Consider the following 20261-nt stretch of genomic DNA (forward strand, 5'->3'; position numbering starts at 1 on the left):
CTGCTAGAAAGATACACCAACATCTTACTGCCACTGTATTAGTACCACAAGATCTATCCTCTATAACTGCGTATTGTCTGCTTAAGAAACACATATTGAAGATAGTTCAAAATAGCAATAGAGAGTTGTGAAAAGCTACTGTATTTAATCAGGGCATTTGATGAGGACAAATAGATCCCTCTTGCTGACAGTACAAAGAATAAACTCACAATGAATATTTTAATAGGTTGAAGACTAGTTCACTTCCACAAAATGCATAGAGATCTCATATAAAGGAAACCAGAATGGCACTCCAGTATGTCCTCTGGCTACTCACTTGGAAATCTCAGTAACGCCAGGGTTTTGCCCTGTAACATGGCAGCATCACCTTTCATAGGAAGCAGTGAAAGCAGTAGAGAGCTTTGCAGCTGGATGTTTGCCAGCATCACACAGATGTTTGCAAATAGGAGGGAGGGGTCTGAGTGCATAGAGAATAATGCCAGGGTGTTTGCAGTGACAAAATGCACATTTTACGTTGCTTTGAAAAGGTGATACCATGTTCTCTGACGTGCTGAGTTTGTTTTGCCCCTGTGGCAGAGCAGTAGGATTGCTTTCAGAGAAGGCCTTGGCCCTGGTGTCGGGAAGCATGGCAGGCAGCACTGTGGCAGGCACAGCAGACGGGATGCTCCAACTAGCGAGTCTTCCCTTTTCACGCCGTTTCTTCCTTGGCCAAACGCCAGGAGTAACAACAAGTAGAGGTTGCTTTGCAGAGATTATTTTCTGCATATGTAAGAGGAGGAGAAGTGCTATAAATGCTTCTGAATATACCTCTGAGATTCTGTACGAGAAGGAGCAGTTACAAATAGCAAAGGAATGTGGTTTCAGTCTTAAAGAAATGGTTGTGCGATCCATCAAGATGATAGCTTGCATTTTCTTTTGCTGTTTGCAGTAATAGGAAAGACAAAGGAGTACTCTGACCTTACGAAATTAATGGGAGGCTTTTTCAAAGTAGCGTGCCTTGTACTGTTTCAGGGAAATAATATATCAGGATTCAGTAAAAATTCTTTCCTCAGGTCCTCCATCTTTTGGCACCTCTTTTCTTCTTGCCTTTTCGGAGAGACTTTCCTTTCAACCAGCAGTGACTGTGTGCATTGGAGGGATGTTAGCTGGCTGGTCATCCTCCAAACACCACGAAAGTTGTCAAGTAACTTGATTACTCTTGACACAGTGGAGTCATGCATTTGGTGTTGTCAACTGTCCTGTGTTCAGCTAGGATAGGGTTAATTTCCAGGACAGAACTGAACCAGCCAATAGGCTATTCAATACCACTCATATCCCAAACACCACGAAAGTTGTCAAGTAACTTGATTACTCTTGACACAGTGGAGTCATGCATTTGGTGTTGTCAACTGTCCTGTGTTCAGCTAGGATAGGGTTAATTTCCAGGACAGAACTGAACCAGCCAATGGGATATTCAATACCAAACTGATGTCATGCCCACTGTATGCAAGGAGGGGGGGAGGCTGCAGAGGGCATGCTTTTCAAAGGGTGATGCGGCTTGGCGTGGCGTGGCTTGGTGCAGCTCATGGCATGGTGGTGGAAAGCAGTGTGTTGTATATCAGTAGCTTTATTATCACTATTACTATTGTTTCCTCTCTCAGTTGTTCAAGTAAACTCTCCTTATCTTAACCCACGTGGTTTTACTTTTTTTTCCTCCTTCCTTCCCTCCTGGGGGTAGGAAGGGTGGGCGAGTGGCTGCATGGTGCTTAGTTGCCAGCTGGGTTCAAACCATGGCATTCGGGTAGTGCTCCAGACTCACAAGTACACCCACACCTAGAAAGTGTCAGTAACTGCCAGAGCTGGGAATGTGCTGAGAGAAACAAAACATATAAAGGCAGCGCTGAAGTGTATTTTATGCCTTTACCTCATGAAATCATCTGCCGTGCCATTCCTACAGTTCACTCGGGGGTTTATTAGGCATTGATGGATGGAAGGAGTATTTGCACGGAGTTACTTTTATCTAGTGTTCTGTGACTCTTCTGCCACTGGGGATCCTTTAAACCAAAAGTGTGCTTTCGGTTAGGAAATCTTGTAGGGTCTTTATTTCCTCTTAATTAGCTGTCAGGAGAAGGAAGGTGATGGTTTTTATTTTTCTTTAACAAAAAGGCTTCATTTTAGAAAGTGCTTTTGTAACTCCTGCATCACCATGTATTTTTTCATGCTTTGCAATGTTATTTTCCAGGGGTTTCAAACTGTTTATTTAACCTAGGTGCTAAGGGATGTTCTCTTCATCTTCAATTCGAAATGTGTGCTTTTAGCCTTGATTTACTAGAGACTGAGTTGTACAGATTGATCTCTTTAGAGCTGGCTGACTACAATTTCTGCTGAGTGATTTTTTTAAACGTTTGACTTCTCCAGGTAGCTATCAGGCCAGTGATTGCCTTCCCTCCACACTGGAATCTGTTACAGAGACGTGTTACTGCTTCCCAGGTGTGCTGTTTCTGACACTGCAGCAGTGAGGGGGCTCTGCCCCATCGTTAAGGTCGCAGTAGTGCTTCCCTCCACCAGCTGCTGCGGCAGTGCTCAGATTCCTCCCGTAGACAAGGAGACGCGACTGATCACAGCTGCTGCTATTAATTAGGAAAATGCAGGCTTCTCTTCAAGGCAGAGGGAGAGGTTGATTCTACCAAGGATATCAGTCCCCATTCTCTTCCAGCTGTGTGTTAACTCCATCTTCCCGTGGTGTATTTTACATCAGGGTTATGCCAGCAGAGTCTTTGCAGAATAACCTGATCCTTGATGTCAGACTCAGTCAGAGCTGGAATCCAATAGAAGCAATTTTTGGTGAAACTGATCCCTTATGACCTATTGCATAAGGCTGCCTGGGAACTGCATATGCTAACAGAAAAAATAAAAGTGGTGACCTTGTGTGTTCTTAGATCACTGGGTGTAATCCTGCTCAGCATGACAATGTGTTTGTCAGGTTTTTGAGGAGTGCTTTAGAGCTGTCTGCCTGGCAGGTTCCTCCCCCCGCCACCCCTACACCTACCTGTGTGTCTCTAATGCCTACAGACACAAACGTGTGAGTGCACCTTGCTCAGTAACAGATGCCTTCACAGAACAGGTGATGTTGCTCCTTTCTTTTCTGTATGGATGTAGAAAGCATCCTTTCTTGGAAAACAGGTGGTAATTTTATTTAAATACAGCTGTATCATAGAGCAATAAAGCTAATGAGTTGAGAAAGCCTTAACAGGTTTTCTGCTTCAATAAGCATCTAATCTTGAAATGGTTTTAATCAAGCTTCCTTGTCAGACGTTCTCACTTCTGCACTGCCAGCACACACCTGAAATTACCGCTTGGCCTCAGATTAAAAGGTGATGCTTTTTTGATTCGCACTGTTAAATCATTTCTACTTGGAGATTATTTTTATTTGGCCTTTTCTAAAGGCAGTGTTCATCATTAAAGTGGCCACGCATGGGAGGTAATGTACTTGCATTTTCTTTCATCAGAATAACGAAATGGTGGAACTGCAGAGGATACGAATGAAAGATGAAATTCGAGAGTACAAGTTTCGAGAGGCGAGACTCCTACAGGACTACACTGAGCTTGAAGAAGAAAATATCACTTTACAGAAACTGGTGTCCACACTGAAGCAGAATCAAGTAAGCATCAAAGGATTCTAGGCGCTATGCTGAAAAATGACAGCGTTTTCTCAAATTTCCATAATGTAATCCTGCAGAGCGCTTTGATAGAGGTTTTTTTGTATGGGTTTTTTTTTTTTTAGTTGGGTTTTTGCTAAGCTTACTCTGAAACAATGTTCTTGGCCATTTTTGACATATGGGGAGGCCCTAACCTTAGTTTTATGAGAATCCTGGTAGGATATTTTGTTACATAACTTTGAAAAAGCAGATTAATTATGAAAATAGATAGAATTGCACGTTTTGACTTCCTGCGTTTCCTCTCTTCCCTCCATGCACACTGAACTCAGTGCCCAGTGGCAGAGTTCAGCTCTTCATTTCCTCTCAGCTTGTTTCCTGCTCTTCCTTTTCTTTTCTGAAGTGGAGAAGAGAGGAAATAGTTTTCTTTGCATTCTACTTTTTCTGTTCCTTGGGTTTTCCTGTACCATTGTTGTTCTCTTCTCAGCCATGCTAACCTGCAAGTTTGGCGAGCTTTAAAAATAGGTGAAGAGATGTCAGATGCTCATAGTTGGTCTTTTGTTTTCCTCATAGCAATTTGCAGCTGACAGCAAACCAACTCACTGCAATTCTCACTGCAGTGCTGAATGCGCCCTGAGGAACCACCCCACTGCACCCAGATGTAAGCAGTTGTGGGGTCTGTTCTCTCCCCCTTACAAAAGCACATTCCTTTGCTGCTGTGTATATATATATATCTCTATCTCTCACCAAGGAAGCAATCAAGAGCGCAGATGTCCTTTAGACCAAACAAAAAAGATTCGCTGTCATGTCAGAAGAGTTAACTTGCTGTGATCAATATTTAAGTATCCAGGTAACATGGCGCTCCATAACACCATTCCCTTAGCTGCTAACAGATGGTAGCAGCACTGCCTCGCAGCCCTGCTCTATGTCCTGCTGCCTGGTTCGGTTTGGGCTTTTATCAAGTAGCCGTGACTGTCACAGTTTCTAATGCCAGCTTGGTAATATCGCTGCCTTATTCCTGCAGGAATATGCATCACTACTTCAGCTGCCTTTTGCTGCTGTGTCACCACTCTAGCACAAATGCAACTGAAACATTTAAAACAACAGCCCCGTCCTGCAGGGAATGCATAAGTGACAGAAACAGTAATGTCGTTTCCTTATTTCACACGCCTGAAACTGAATTTTTAGCAAATCACGTTTATGGCCAAGTTATTTACCAAGCCAGCAAATTCCTCCTTTGGGGCATGGATTTTTTTCTTCACCAACCACGCAGGAGGCATTCACATTATCAGGAAATTAAAGACCCCTTTATGGGCTGTCTTAGTTTATCCCAGAAGAAAATCTGCAAGCATTTGTATTTGTCATAATATTTCATTCTTAATGAAACCAAATGCCAGCAGTCTGTGGAGAGGAAAAGCATCGCCCTGTTTTGAATGGTTTTAAAAATCAGTCATTTTGCATCACATATCCATGCACTTGTGATTGCTAAAATAACTTTGATCTACAAGATAGAATTTCAAGAGTATTTTATACTTTGATACTTTAATACACAAAACCATGTGTTGTAAGTCTTAGCGCTAAACCATCGTCTGGATGGTTTTTTTTTTTCTAGTTTTTGTAAGCAATCTGTGAGATGGTAACCATATAGATAAAATAAACCTCTAGTTTACATGCAGATTTGAAATTGGAAAAGGTCAGTGTTTTGGGGTTTTTTTTTAATGTCCTTAAGTTATAGACTGCATTTCATAATTTTTCTGTCCCTCAAGTCAGAAAAGATATCAAGTTCCTAAATGATGATTTGAAAATCTAATGGATTTTCGTTTTCTGTTTAAGAATTCCTGGTATAACTTTGGAGCGTTCTTTGTTGTTCAATGTGTTTCCATTTTCTGGGTTTGATGATTAGTGCTTTGGTGTTTAGGTTTGCCCTTCCAAAAGTTTATGAGTACAAGACTTCTGACAGGTTGATAAGATTGTACTCCAATTGGAGTGGCGGATGTTTTTATTTTTACCAGAACCTTATTATAGTTTGTTTAAATATCCATATATGTTAAATAAAAAAACTATTCTAGACATTGCCTTAAAATTGCAGGTAGTAATGCATTTGAACTATAAAAGCCTCAGCCACAATTTTTTTTTTTATGGAAGCATGAAAATTCAGTATTTCTCAGAATTTTCTTTCACCAAGCTATTAAATTATTTCACCTGATACTGGGAATTTTTTGCTTTTAGAAGTGAAGAGGTAGGTGAGTAACATGATTAGAATTAAAATAAAAAAAAAAAATCATGGTCATTTTTACCAGGAAAGTTGGGCAAGTATGGATCTCTACAAAGAAAGTTCTTCTGTTTCATTGTGGTGGGATTTTCCAACAGTGAAAAGGAAGATGAGGAGGGCCAGCAAGGGAAGGTGTTCTGCAGTGGGGATCTGCTGAACTGTCTAGATATAGCAGATCAACTGGTTTTGAGCTAGGCTGGGTTTTCCTAGGCTTTGCTTCTTGCTAGGTGTAACAGAGAGGACTCCATAAACGCGGGAGCTTCCTGTAGAGAAGAGAAAAGCAGCTGTTGTTTTCCTCAGCCCGCACTGCCCGTAAATGACCTTGATAAAATACTGCACCTTAGTGTGTGGTGGAGAGCCTGCTCTCTGAGAAGGGGAAAAAACAGTGAGTCTCTCCAAGCCTGGCAAGGCTGCGCCAAGACGTTGGGGGACACGCTTCAGGCAGCGCTGTTTAGGCAGCCAGCTGCTCCAAAATGACATCCCCAACACACAGTTAAAGGACCGCGTGGCTGGATAAGCTGTTTACTACATTTCTCTGGTAGTTTAAGACTCTCTAACAATTTGGGGCATCTTGGAGTTTAAACTGATTGTATGAATAGTTTTCTCTTTAATTTTTAAAATTAAATGCTTCTTGAATAATGGAGAACCTTGTACAGAGAAGAGAGTTGAGGCTTTTCGACTGTTTTTGTACATTCCATCCATATTTTTGAAAACGACTAAGACACCAAGACACTTGAGAATGTGTCTTTACATCTGATAAGAATTTGGAGATGAAGTCATCTTCAGACTACTTGCAATCGATAAAACAGACTATATTAAGCTAAGATCTATACATACCATAGTATGCCAACATTACTTATGGCCATTTATAATAAATCTATAGTTATCAGGACATCTGCTACTAAACAAACATCCTTCTTTCCATGAAATACTTTGTTCATCCTTATAAGTTACTCAGAAGAAGGTGTTATATTTCTTGATTTTCACATGCTGAAAAAGTGAACAGTGGAATATTTAACAGAATGAGCTCCACTTGCACCTTCTGTGCAGCCAGCCCTTTGCAGCCGCGGGCAACATCTGGTATTTCGAAATGTAGTTTCTGTAACACCTATTTCAATAAGGCTGATAAATGGCAGGTTTTCATGACTTAAGTTTTAGTATTATGAATGTTCTTTGTCTTGTCTAATTCAGGTTGAATATGAAGGCTTAAAGCATGAGATTAAACGATTTGAGGAGGAGACAGTGTTACTTAATAGTCAGCTAGAAGATGCCATCCGGCTGAAGGAGATTGCTGAGCATCAGCTGGAGGAAGCCCTGGAAACTTTAAAAAATGAAAGGGAGCAAAAGAACAATCTGAGAAAGGAACTGTCCCAGTACATCAACCTCAATGATAGTATGTATAATAACCATATTAATATATCAGTAGATGGATTGAAGTTTGCAGAGGATGGAGGTGAGCCGAACAATGATGACAAAATGAATGGACATATCCATGGGTCTCTTGTGAAACTCAACGGTGACTACCGAACTCCCGCCGGGAGGAAAGCAGAATCTCTGCACCCTGTCTCTGACCTCTTCAGTGAACTGAACATATCAGAAATACAGAAGCTGAAACAGCAACTCATGCAGGTAAGAGCTGAATTTAATCTCCCAAAGTGTTTAGACACAGAACCTATGGACTTTCGTGCCAGCTTTTGCAATAATTTCCTGCAGTAACATTCTTCACCATGTATGTTTTGCTCTCAGACTTCTGCTTTCATCATATCTGGTTTTTGCTAGAAATACCCCTGGAAAACAAAGTATCTGTCTGTGAAAAGTCAGTATGATCTGAGCAGATGTCTAGCAGATAGAAGAGGAAGGGACTAGTTGCTGTGGTTGCAGATGGCTAGATTCTTTTTTCCTGGTTTGATGATTGGAAATGTCCGTGAGATTGCAAGTGGAATAAAGTGCTCTTCAGTGTGACCAAATCGATCTGGAAAAAGCCCCAGTAAAATACAGACAGACTTGATTATGCTCTCTTGCAAGTCAAAGGGAGTTTCTGCCATTAAATTCAGTTTGAACAAGTTTTGGCATACCATCAAGAGAGAACAAAAGAGGAGGAGCACTCCCCTTAACAACCGTGCACTCGGAGAGCATGTGGCGTGTGAGATGTCACAGAGTGCCCTTGTCCACCCTGGCAGTCCCGGCGGATGCGCAGGCTGCAGGGGGTGCCTTGGGGAACATACAGCCAAGTATTTGTTCTCTATTCATCCAAGCCCAGCCCAAACATAACCAGAATAGGAGCCTGGGATGCAAGCCAGATAAAAACTCAAGCTGCCAGACTCAATGCTGACATCATCTTAGAAGGCGTACAGTGTCCACAGAGCAAGGGTCCCGCTGCCCAGGCGGTTGAGCAGCTTATTTGCCACAAGAGCTTGAAAGGTTTTGGCACTCTCAAGGAAACATCCAGCATTTTCTAGCTGCAGGCTTCCGAAAAGTGCCTCTTCTGAAGAGAGTAAATGCAAATCCTGTACTGCTTAAAATGCAAAAGGCAGTTTGGAAGTAAAGTAGAGCAAACACAATTTTCAGTGCTTGCTAGAGAACAATAAATCTCTATGAGGTCTGTCCTGTATTTGCTGAAGAGTTAATTGTTTTATTTACTTCATTGCCAAACTCTTTGTGGGAAGTTTTGATCTGAGCTGTGACATGGCAAACATTGATGACATCTAGTGCCTTGCACAAATAACTTTGATGCAAGACATGCGTAATTTAAGTGGGAAAGCTTGAAATGTAGAATCTTGTTTATGTGAAAAATTCTGTCAAACTTTTCCATATTAAAAAGTAAACAGTGAGTGTATTTTATGTATATATGCACATATAAAAATATGCATGTGTATGTGTCTATACATATAGATATATAATATATGCACGTATATATTACATGCAGCTTCCAATGTAGTTCAGAAATACCATGTTAAAAATTAAAAAAACCCAGAGCTTCAGAAGAAGTGCTTTGAAAGCTCCACATTTTAAGATACAGCATAAGCAATTTCAACCGTAATTTACAATGAAGTTTATGCAATATAAATCTGGAGTGAAAGCTGCTTGGAAATGAAAAGAATAAAAGATTGTTTTGGGTATGTTTTGTTTTGATTTTATTAAATTAAATATTGAGCTTGATGAGTCAGCAAACCGATACTTGAAAGATATCACAACTGTTTTTATCATCTCTGACTTAAAAGTCTTACTGGTTTTACACCTCTGAAATGAAGAGGCAGCTTTCCAACAGTCTTTAGCCACAAACTAGAAAATAAATATAACCTTTTTTCAGTCACAACGTTTTTCAGTGCTGGGCCCCAGCACCCTCACGCCAACAGTCACCACTATTGCTCAGCATTCTAATTCTGGGGAAAGGTTTATGGTTTAAGAAGAAAGACTACACTTACCTGGAAACTTGATTTCTTTAGACACCAAAAAGGCTTACTGCAAAATGCTGATGCGTGCTTTTTATAAAAGTACATCCTTTCTGATGATCATTTCAGCTCTCCTTGGGTCACACACACTAAATGTGAAAAATTTCTCCAAAAATTTTCCTCATAGTGGATGAGAGATTTAATTGGGTTCAAAATGGCAAAAGGTAATTCTTCAGCAAAATTGTATTTTTCTTCTCCTCTACAGTGTCTTTGCCATGCGGTGTTCATTCAGTCATATCTCAATATTTGGTATGTGTTCCTCTTGTTTTCTCTGAAGAGGCTGTATTATGAGAGAGTCGCCGAAGGAACTGACCCTCTCTTGGGAACTATTTTTGTAGTCTATAGGACAGCAGGCTCCTTTTTGAGAAAAGCAAACTTCAGATTTGCCATTGTATACATGTGGCCATTTTTTTCCTCTCCTTGATTTCACTTAAACAGTTAGTATGACAAATATAATTCCCTCTGCAGCTTTAGTGCTGGTGCTCCATGATCCCTAGGAGACACTTAATTGTAACTGTTCCTTTTCCATCTTTTAAATCCACTAGGTAACAAATGTCTTGCTGAAAATTCTTGTATTCTGAGATTTTCTTGGAAAAGCTCAAGGCTTTCTGCTCTTCTTTCATGTTTGTTGTAGTAGAATACCTATCGGTATTCTACCAGTAGAAGGAATTCTTTATGTCATCTTTAAGGTCTAGGACTCCTGACTCCCTTCCTTGGTCTATCCCTAAGATCAACATCATATTTGGAAAACCTTAGATTAAGTTATCTTTAAAAAAGAAGGAAAAAAAAGGTCATGCAGCCCAGTTTCTGACATTCTTCTCCAGATGCCTGGTATTTTCTGATAAATAAGACATAGATAAGATTCAGGGTTCTTGAGCCAGATATTTCTGTTAATTTGTTCCAGTCTCTGCTAGGCATTGTTCACTGATATTCTCATGTTATTAATAAAAAAAGAAAAAAAAAAAAAAGAAGAAAACTAACAATGGTAAAATTGATTTCTATAATTACAAATTATAGAGCAAATTGGGAGGGAAATCTCCTCAAACTGAAATCTTTGAAGGGAAGGATACATCACAAAATAAGTACAGCTACTTTTGAACTGCTTTTATTTTTGTTATAGGATGAAAAAGATCCTTACTGCAGCTACTAATTTCAATGTTAAAAAAAAAAATCCCACCAACTGAACTGAAAAATAACTGCAATTCCCCAAAGTTTGCGGTGGGTGAAAATAAGAGTATAGTGTTGTCTAGAACAAGAAATAAAATTACCATACTTGGAAACAGCAGAATGATTAATATGTTGAAGGTATGCTCAAGGCTGAGTTGGAGCTTTGGGGTTTTTTTTTTTCCCCTTGGAAGAAGGAGAATGTATTTATAACTTCAAACAGAAGAAGATTAGCTTAATCGATAATTACTGCACCAGAATGAGTAAAATTTAGTAGATCTATGTATTTCATTTTGCCTACCATCCAGGTTGGTCTATGGCTTTTAAATGTTGCATGTTTTCTCTGGAAAGAATCCTTTCTATTTGTAAGAAGCATTTGTCTCCAGAACCCATTTATGTTCAGCATAGAAACGATCATACAGATCCCAATTAGCTCTGTTATAGTCTTCCTTCATGACAGAACACGACCGGTGAGAGCAGTAATCCGACAGGATCAATTCTGTCCAATTCATTTAGGCAGACACTGAAACACTGTGCTGCTTTAACACCAAGTTGTTCTCTTGAAGGAAAGGCTCTCTGGCTGTAAGATCTACATTTATTTTTACGCTAGTGCAGTCTACAGTTAATCACCTACTTTGGTGTGAACACACCCTCTGTGGACCCATGTACCTTAAAAAGCCAACCGCCTTTGGCGTGTAAGGTATAGATCTTTGTTATCCATATGACTTCTCACCGTAAGGTGAGATAGTCCTTTAAATTAGCCTAAACTCAGATTTTCATGCACATGCGTAGCTCACCTTATCAGCCCGCAGGAATAAATACCTTCATTATCTGAAGAGGGTAATGCAGTTAATGCCTGAGCCTGCTCTACCAGCTGGTAAGAACTAGAATTCAGCTGGAAGTTTCTGTGGAGAGCAGATTTGGGACGGACTGCTCAATGGAAAAAACAGGAAAGCCAGTGAAGAGGCTTGGCTGGGTTGCTCTTTGAGGCTCCCCATGACAGGTCTGACTGAGAGGTCAGTGGAAAGCAGTCACCTTTGAAGAAGATGCCCCTTGGCAAATGGGAATGTTGCCCTGTTTTGGATTTTCTCAATGTGAGTGGGGTGGCACGAGGGATAAGCAGTAATGAGGACAACAACAGACTAAGGCAGCAGCAGGGGAACAGCATCAAATAGGGAAAGGTACCAATATAGTCACGGTACTTGGCTGTCCTCTTCTGCACAGACTATGTAGTGCCTAAAATAGGGAGCCCTATACGTAAGGAGACACTCTTCCTAGATCATAAAATAATGATGAAGTTTAGCCCTGTTTTTTTAACTAAAAAGCCATCGGTCACCTGTATGCAAGAAAACTAGACTGATTTTTTAAGATGTTTTTAATATGCCTGCATATTATAGATGTTTTTATTTGCCTGCAGTCAATTGCAGGTTCTAATAGAGGCTGTGTTTTGAAAGCCTGTCTGTAAAACCAGGGGATCATCTTACACCTTAATACTTCTGAGCAGCAGCCACTGCTCAAAGGCCTTGTTACAAGAAAATAGGAGTCTGAAGCATTGCTTGGAACATTTTGTGAGATGGCATTAATACCCTCTTGGTCTCCAAAAGGAGATCTTTCTTTTCCTCAGCAAGGTTCATGGTGTCTGATTTGTCTCTCTTCCAAATAATATCAGGGGGAATACCAATAGGGAAGGAAACATTTTTTTTTAAAGGGTTTTTCAGAACTGACAGCTTTGAATTCTCTGAATTGGTAATTCATCCGCTCATAAAAGGAACGCAGAATGAGCCATTTTCACTGCATGTGTAAACACGGGGTTGAGATACTGCAACCAGGGGAGAAAAGGAGCAGTAAACCTGGTAGATCCTGGTAGGCTCACGATCCCTTTGCAAAAACTGTGAAACCAAGAAAGATCGGCTTTTCTTGTGCCTTTCTCTGCTTCCCAGTTCACAACTCAGGGCAACGGCACAGGAAAAAAAGAGTCGGAGCTTAAAACTTGAAATGGGAATCTTTCAGGGGTGTTACCATGAATAGCAAATACCCGAGCAGATGAAACTTTGTCTTGTTCACTGGCTTTAAGATGCTGCGTATTAAAACTTCTAGAATCCTCTTCTGTGACCTTTTCTGTTGTTCAACATCCACATTTCCCTGTGGTTATTCAGAAAGGAACTTACTAGGTCAGAACCAGTGGTTTGTTAGTTATACCACAGATTCTGCTTTTTCTGACTTGTCCTTAAAAGGGTAAATTTTGCTTTCAGTTAAGTGCTGGGGATGGGGAGTCCTGGGATTTGCATGTACTTGCTCTCACGATCTGTGTTACATTCTCACACAGTGGGTTATTTAATCTAATATGTGGAAATGTACACAGCCATTTGTTTACTGTATTTGCATTCAGTAATCAAGCCTTAATGAAACTTTACAACAGTCCAAAGATATAAATAAATATTGTGAAGGACTGGTAGAGCTATTCGTGGGAAATGTAAATTCAAACTCCACTGAGAAACGTGTACGTACCAGTGGAATGTCTTACAGTTGCCAGTGATGCTGTTCAAATGTTTGAGGAAAGTATGTCATAATAAATCCCGTATCATCAATTTAGCTGACTATGCACTTCATGCTTGGGCACTAAGTAATTCTTTTGCGAGCAACATGTAAAATCATGAGCTAGTGATATTGCAATTTGTAACAAGAGACTGGGACTTCATAACCCTCTGAGAGTTACGTGCATCTCTCTTTGACTTAAATTTATAGTTTAGGTGTTCATGGCTAAAATGTCTTGGAAGTCCTCAAGTTGTGTACACAGAGTGGGGAAGGAGCAGCAAAGATGAATGTGATTGCGGAGTTTGGTGTTCAGCACAGGTAGAATGAGATCCCGTGTTTCTTACTTCAACTCTCTTGCAGGTGGAGAGAGAGAAGGCCATTCTCCTGGCTAACCTGCAGGAGTCTCAGACGCAGCTGGAGCACACCAAGGGAGCCCTGACTGAGCAACACGAGCGCGTCCACAGGCTCACGGAGCATGTCAATGCCATGAGGGGGCTGCAGAGCAACAAGGAGCTGAAAGCTGAGGTTGAATGTGAGAAAGGCCGAGACCCTGGTGAGGAAGCACACGATTATGAAGTGGACATCAATGGCTTGGAGATCCTAGAATGTAAATACAAAGTAGCTGTTACTGAGGTGATAGACCTCAAAGCAGAAATCAAAGCCTTAAAGGAGAAATATAATAAGTATGTGGAAAACTACACTGAAGAGAAGGCCAAGTATGAAAGCAGAATCCAGACATATGATGAACAGGTAACAAGCCTGGAGAAGTCGACCAAGGAAAGCCAGGAAAAAATGGTGCACATGGAAAAGGAATTGCAAAGGATGACAAGCATAGCAAATGAAAACCATAATACCCTCAACACCGCCCAGGATGAGCTAGTGACATTTAGCGAGGAGCTGGCTCAGCTCTACCATCACGTCTGCCTGTGCAACAATGAGACACCAAATAGGGTCATGTTGGACTATTACAGGCAAAGCAGAGTCACTCGCAGTGGGAGCCTGAAAGGACCAGATGATCCTCGAGGTCTCCTTTCCCCACGGCTTGCCAGAAGGGGAGTGGCATCACCTGTAGAAGCCAGGACCCCAACTGAGCAGGTGACGAAGGAGACCACGGAGCCTGGCAAGGAACAGAGCCCGACAAAAACACCCACCATTTCTCCTGTCATCACAGCCCCTCCTTCTTCCCCTGTCTCTGATACCAGTGACATCCGCAAGGAGCCGATGAACATATACAACCTCAATGCTATAATAAGGGACCAAATCAAGCACTTGCAGAAGGCTGTCGATCGGTCACTGCAGCTGTCACGCCAGCGTGCTGCAGCTCGGGAGCTGGCGCCCATGATCGATAAAGACAAGGAGGCTTTAATGGAAGAGATACTGAAACTGAAATCGCTCCTGAGTACGAAACGGGAACAGATCGCAACCCTGAGAGCGGTGCTGAAAGCCAACAAGCAGGTAAGATGCTAATAAAGCAGTCAGTCAGCAACTTCTGTTATTTATACAGGTCACTTACAAGCTCTCCCAGGAGTATTTCAGAAGAGAGATTTTACTCACAGGTTATTTAGCCTCTCACTCAATCATGGCAAGGGCAGAGCTTTCTTCCCTCTCTCTCTGCCTTCTCTTTAAGCTCTTCAGCTCCGCTTTTCTCAGGACCCACCATTCACCAAGGGCGCAGGCAGGAAAGGCTTTCCTGTGGAGTGAGAGAAAAGCAGAGGGCTAGGGAGGGGTCAGCTACCCCCCAGCCTGATGCACGGGCATGTTGCTAATATTATTGCAAAATTATTAAATGGAGCATGCATGGATTGGCCCTCAGGGACGTGCTGACCCCTCGCCAAGGGCAGGAACTGCTGTAGTAGTGGGGAGGACAAGTGTGGGGGAGACCACGTGGGCCAGCACCTCCGCAGGTGCAAGTGGCCCTGCTGGCGGGGTGTAGTGAAGCAGATGGTGCAAATAACACATTGCATTTTTCCTGGCTTTTGGTAATACGCCAGAGGCTGCAAAACTTGAATGATCCCACAGATAATTTAAGGAAATTAAAAATGAATGCCACAAAAAACTAAAGTGTGCCTCGGGAAGAGAATGGCAGGCCAAAGACCAGTGTCTTTGGACCATACAGAAAGTGGGCATCTCTTTGATAAGACAGCAGGTGAAATGCTCAGGCATTTTCATGACAGGTAGTTGGGAGTTTTTGAAATGATTTTTCTTTTTAGTCAGAAATAATTTCTCTTGCCATTGTCGCATTTTTAATCCTTTAAGAAATAAAATCATCGTTTTCTTTTTTTAAAGAAAAAGGGTAACATCAGTGCATGATAAAGCTGACTGGAACAGTAACTGCAATTTTTTTTTTTTTGAGAATTATTTCTTATAAAGTTATCTATTAAGAGAATTAAAAATTTTAAATTAATATTTTGAAAATTTTCACAGCTTGGAGAAGAGTAATATTCAAATGACATTATTTTTGATCTTTCACCAATGCAAATAAATTGCGAATTACTGCATTTTGTATCACATGCTGGAAGAGGACTATGTCATGGTGTGGTTTTCAGAAGTACCCTCCCAAGCCTTTGTATCCATTAGATTCCAGGTCTGCGAACACTTCAGTTAAGTTTAAGCATGCAAGTGGTGCACCTCCTTATGCCCTGCATTAAATCGGGATGCAAGAGGCTGCAGCAGCAGAGTCAGATTGCCTGGGTCTTTTCTCATCTGAAAACAGTGCAGTGATCGCCACATGGGGGCATGAATCCTGGCTGGCAGTTTGGGATGCTATTAGCTGGTGACAGAGGTGGGATTTCAGTGTTAAAATTTCCAGTAGTCAAGTAGTCTGAAGTTACAGTTTCAAGTTTGATTGTTGGATCTATAACTGCGTTTCTAGAGACTCAGGAATTTTTAAAGAGCAGCAGTATTTCAATATACATTGAGTCTTTTTATAGCATTTCCCCCCTCCAATACAACTCCTGTTAAATATTAATTCAAGTAATTAAATACCATCTCTAGCTAAGCAATAATAGCTTGGAGCAATTAAATGTGGATTTGCCATGTACTTAAAATGTAATTAAGATGTAATTGAGGTATATGGGTTTAGATTCCAAATTAAAGATTTTTTTTCCCAGTGGCATAGAGCTATCATTTATTTTTTGAGAATCTAGCATTATGCTAAAGCGTGCCCACTGAAATGGGAAGGATAGATTTGCTGAGTAAGGAGGTGCTATTGATTAAACTTCTCTTTATTGAAGAGCAGCATAGCTATTGGTAACTGTACAATTTGCTGTAGAATCTTGCAATACTGTTCACGCGAACCAAATAACATCCTAACTTTCAAATTAGAATACAGAATAATATAAAAGTGAAGGAGAAATTTAAAAGGAGAAATTTAAAGTTGGGGAGGGGGTGATGCTGGTATGTGAGTTTTATTATGCGCTAGCAGTGCATAATATGCCAGCCTCAGGTGATGGGTGTATCCCAGGACCCAAAGCACATCTCATGCTCAAAAAAAAAAAAAAAGTCGAGAATCATCCCCTTAAGTTCTTCCCCTCCAAAGTAAGCTTTTAAGCAGAAGCTGGAGATATCTTTCCTTCGTGGATTTCAGTTCAGATGAGCCTACAGAGGAATTTGGTTCACTTTTTCACATGCACTCCAGAACCACAAGAGCTAGAATTATTAGTGTTAAAAACCTTCCTCAAGCCCTAATGAAGCTGTCATTAATTTGAAACTATGTCTTTTCACCGCTTACATAGCAAGGTAAGACACTGCTGATGCCTGAGGTAGCAGGGGGCAGCTGTGGCAGCCCCTCCCTGCGGCTAGTGAGGGGCTGAGTGCCTTGGCCCATCCTCAGCCTCCAGAGGTTTCACATCACATCTCGTTGTGCTTTGCAGCAATGCTAGTACAAAACTGCTCTATTTGTTAGCACTCCAAACAGAGTCACTTGTGGTGGAGTCGTTTTGGCTGGAGTCATATGGCAAAGTAAGACAGGCACAAACAGTGCGTTTGCACTGTAAAAATTGCAAGACCTGGCTTTCCTAGAGCATCTTGCCATTCAGATCTAGGAGGGGGAGAGCAGCAGCAGGCTCCTAGTTCTGGTGTTTTGGGCTGTGTTTCAGTAGTTAAGTCACACCCTTAACCGGGGAAGCACGGCTGCTATCTAGTGAGCACTAGAAGTATTGCAACATCCCTTTAAAACACGAGTTGTACGAGTTGTCTTCACGGCAATACACTTCATCACAGAGCACTGACTTCTTCTGTCACCCAAGTACACAGAGGCAAATGGTCTTAAGCAAACGGCCTTAAATTGTGCCAGGGGAGATTTAGGTTGGGTATCAGGATATCTTCTTTACAGAGAGGGTTGTGAAGTATTGGAACAGGCTGCCCAGGGAGGTGGTGGAGTCCCCACCCTGGAGGTGTTTAAGAGACGTGTAGCTGTGGTGCTGAGGGACATGGTTTAGGGACCCTGGCAGAGCAGGGTGAACGGTTGCACTCGATGATCTTAAAGGTCTCTTCTAGCCAGATGATTGTGTGATTCTGTGTTTCTATGAAACGGCTCATCTGAAGAGAAGAAGAGCAAATGGAGTTTCTGCCTCCAGACTTGAATTGTGTTTACTTCTCTTAACAGTGAGTTTACTTGACTGCAGGACAGCCCTAAAGGAGTCTCTGTTTCCATCCCCTCCTGTTGCAGTGGGCCTGGCACTCCAGCAGCACTGCTGCACTTTTTAAATCTTTAAAAGCATATAACAAATTTCTGTTTGAACCTGCCTAATTTTAAGCATTTGGCAATACCTGATGATATTTCTTTTTATTCTAGCTGTGTTTTCTTTAGTCTTGTTTTCAAATGAGCATTTTACTGTTAGGCTGAGCAAAACCAGTCTATCCAAAACTCTAACATAAAAGAGAGTAAGATTTGCTCTTAGAAGCTGCAAACCTAAGCCTGGGAAAATGAATTAATAAATCAGTTGCTCGGGATAACAAGGCGTATATAACTTGCTAGCTTGCTTGCCTTATCTTCTCTTGATTTATGTATCCATTTACTCATAGCTATAATTACTGTGTCAGCACCAGTTTTATAGAGCAAACCCAAGCAGCATTAGCATTAACAAGTAGCATAAATTGCAAAGTAATATCAAATTAATGGTATAATGACTTTTAGGATCAGTTTAGTAATGATTTTAATTTCTAGTAACATACAGAAAGCAAAGCTGCCTATGAAAGGAATTTAATATCCTGAAGTTCTGATTGAAAAACGATTGATTGTTCTCATATGTAAAGGTTTTGATGGGAAGGAGCCGAGTCAACAAGACCTTCACATCCATATTGGCAGTAACTGTGGTGTCTTCAGCTCCCATAACTGAGATACCTGTAAAGGTCCTTCACAAAAAATAACTTGATAAACACAGACATTTAGTACTTTTATCTAGAAACCAATACCCTGGTGTTATATAGACAGAATACAGTAGAATTTCTGCTGAGAAAGCGAGGCTGGGTGGAACCATCCAGTATCGCATACGATTTCTGCCTTGAAATGATAGGCTACTATTCTGCTTTCTTGTGTGAAACGTATAAAGTACTCATGAAGAACATGAGATTTGTTCATGGAATTCAGGATTAAGGCGGCAGCCTTTAGGCAGCTGCACTTGGGCAAGCATCTCTTTGGTAAGGATAAGGAGGGGGATGAAAAGGAGGTTGTTAGTTCTGGCAGTGCCTGGGGTCCTGGGGCTTGAGTGTGTGCCCATCTCAACCTGTGGGGCTCCGTGGTGGGTTCTGGAGATGAGGTGGCTGAGCTATGCACACCCTGATTTTCTCTTCCTGAATAGTGTTTCACACTCCGCAGGAGTCCGGGTGTCGGAGCTCTCTGCTCCCTCTGAGCCTTGCTGTGAGCTCCGAGTGATGTCCTCTGCACAGCAAATGCTATATGCTCTGCGAGTGATTAATCCTGTGTCTTCAGATGTTTTGTTGAGTGGCATTTACCCAGTTCCTCTGCATGACTGGTCCCCTGTCGGGAGTGTCATCAGGCCCTCTCCTGTCTTACTGCATTACTTACTTCACTGAAGAGTAGTCAAACTAGTTTCTGCATTTTCATCTTTTTCTTGTGCTCTCCATTTCCATGTGTGCTGCTCGGAGGTGGCATTTTTATGTGGAACAGCTTTTTTGATACAGTTTTGTAGTTAACTACAGCTTAAAACCAAATGTTTCAGAAAGAGCTATTAAAAACAAAGACAGGTCCTGGACATCTGCTTCCTTCTGGCACTACGTGGAGATGCAGACTTTTATTTGCCTCGTGCTTCCTCCCAGAGCAGTTTCTGAACACACTGTTTACTCCAGGTCTCTAAAGTCTGGATTATCCCTCAGAACTGGTTTCAGGCACAACCATGGCTCAATGGGTTCAATTTTGGAGACTGATTAAGAGAGGAGAACAAATAGAAATAATTTAGACTAGGGCTGGTGCAGGAGAAAGAGTTAACATGAAGCTATGGCTTCAGTTCATTTTGTCCCTGTTGCTCTTGGTACAGTCTAGCAGTACAGGTGAGGTGACCAGACCCATAGTTACCTCTGAAAGAAGGAGTCCCAAGTTCCCCTTCTACCCTCAGCCCCACTCCCCATCATGCATTCTGGCTGCAGAGTGCTTCATGTGAAGCATTCTTCAGGCTCCCCAGTCTGGCAGTAAGCATAGAAAAAAAAACAAACCAAAAAACCACCAGGTGTGCAAAGGGTAGGGTTGGGGAAACATTAGGCAATTATTCTTTTGTTGGCAGCAAGCCAACATGATTTACTTCATCATTGTCATCATGGCTTGGCTTCGCGGACGAAGATTTGGGAAGGGCTTTACCCACGCTTACTGCAAGCGCGCTGATGGCTGAAAAGGCCAATGTGGGACAGGCAAGTCCGGTTGCAAATAGCACACTGGAAGGTGTCCTTGGGTGGTACAGTCGAGGCACGGTTCTTTCTGTGCTGTCTTTTCTCCTCAAGACTGATTCTACGTGTGCTCTCAAAGGAGACAGCAGCGTTATGTATGGTGTGTCTCCAAATCTCCCGATTGGAGGCCAGGGTGGACCACTGATGGTGGTCAATATGGCCAAGGCTGAGGTATTGTTTCAGGGAGTCCTTATATCTCCTCTTTGGAGCTCTTCTCTTGCGGCAGCCAGTGGCAAGTTCACCGTAGAACACAATCTTAGAGAGGCGGGGATCCCCCACCCCGGGGAACCGCCCCGCCCACGC

At 41.8% G+C, this 20261-nt stretch overlaps 1 protein-coding gene across 1 annotated transcript in view; it reads left to right on the plus strand.

The window, feature by feature from the left end:
* Nucleotides 1-2962: 2962 nt before the first annotated feature.
* Nucleotides 2963-20261, plus strand: part of BICD1 (bicaudal D homolog 1 (Drosophila)) — a gene marked incomplete at both ends in the record, with an annotated part of 28997 nt that continues 11698 nt past the window's right edge. Inside the window, 4 exons of the mRNA XM_010137853.1 lie at nucleotides 2963-3061; nucleotides 3489-3641; nucleotides 7099-7536; nucleotides 13419-14513. Of these exons, the coding sequence (XP_010136155.1) occupies nucleotides 2963-3061; nucleotides 3489-3641; nucleotides 7099-7536; nucleotides 13419-14513 (1785 nt within the window). The remainder of the gene's footprint in view (nucleotides 3062-3488; nucleotides 3642-7098; nucleotides 7537-13418; nucleotides 14514-20261) is intronic.

Source organism: Buceros rhinoceros, unplaced genomic scaffold (assembly GCF_000710305.1).
Source record: "Buceros rhinoceros silvestris isolate BGI_N320 unplaced genomic scaffold, ASM71030v1 scaffold43796, whole genome shotgun sequence".
Lineage (NCBI taxonomy): Eukaryota > Metazoa > Chordata > Aves > Bucerotiformes > Bucerotidae > Buceros > Buceros rhinoceros.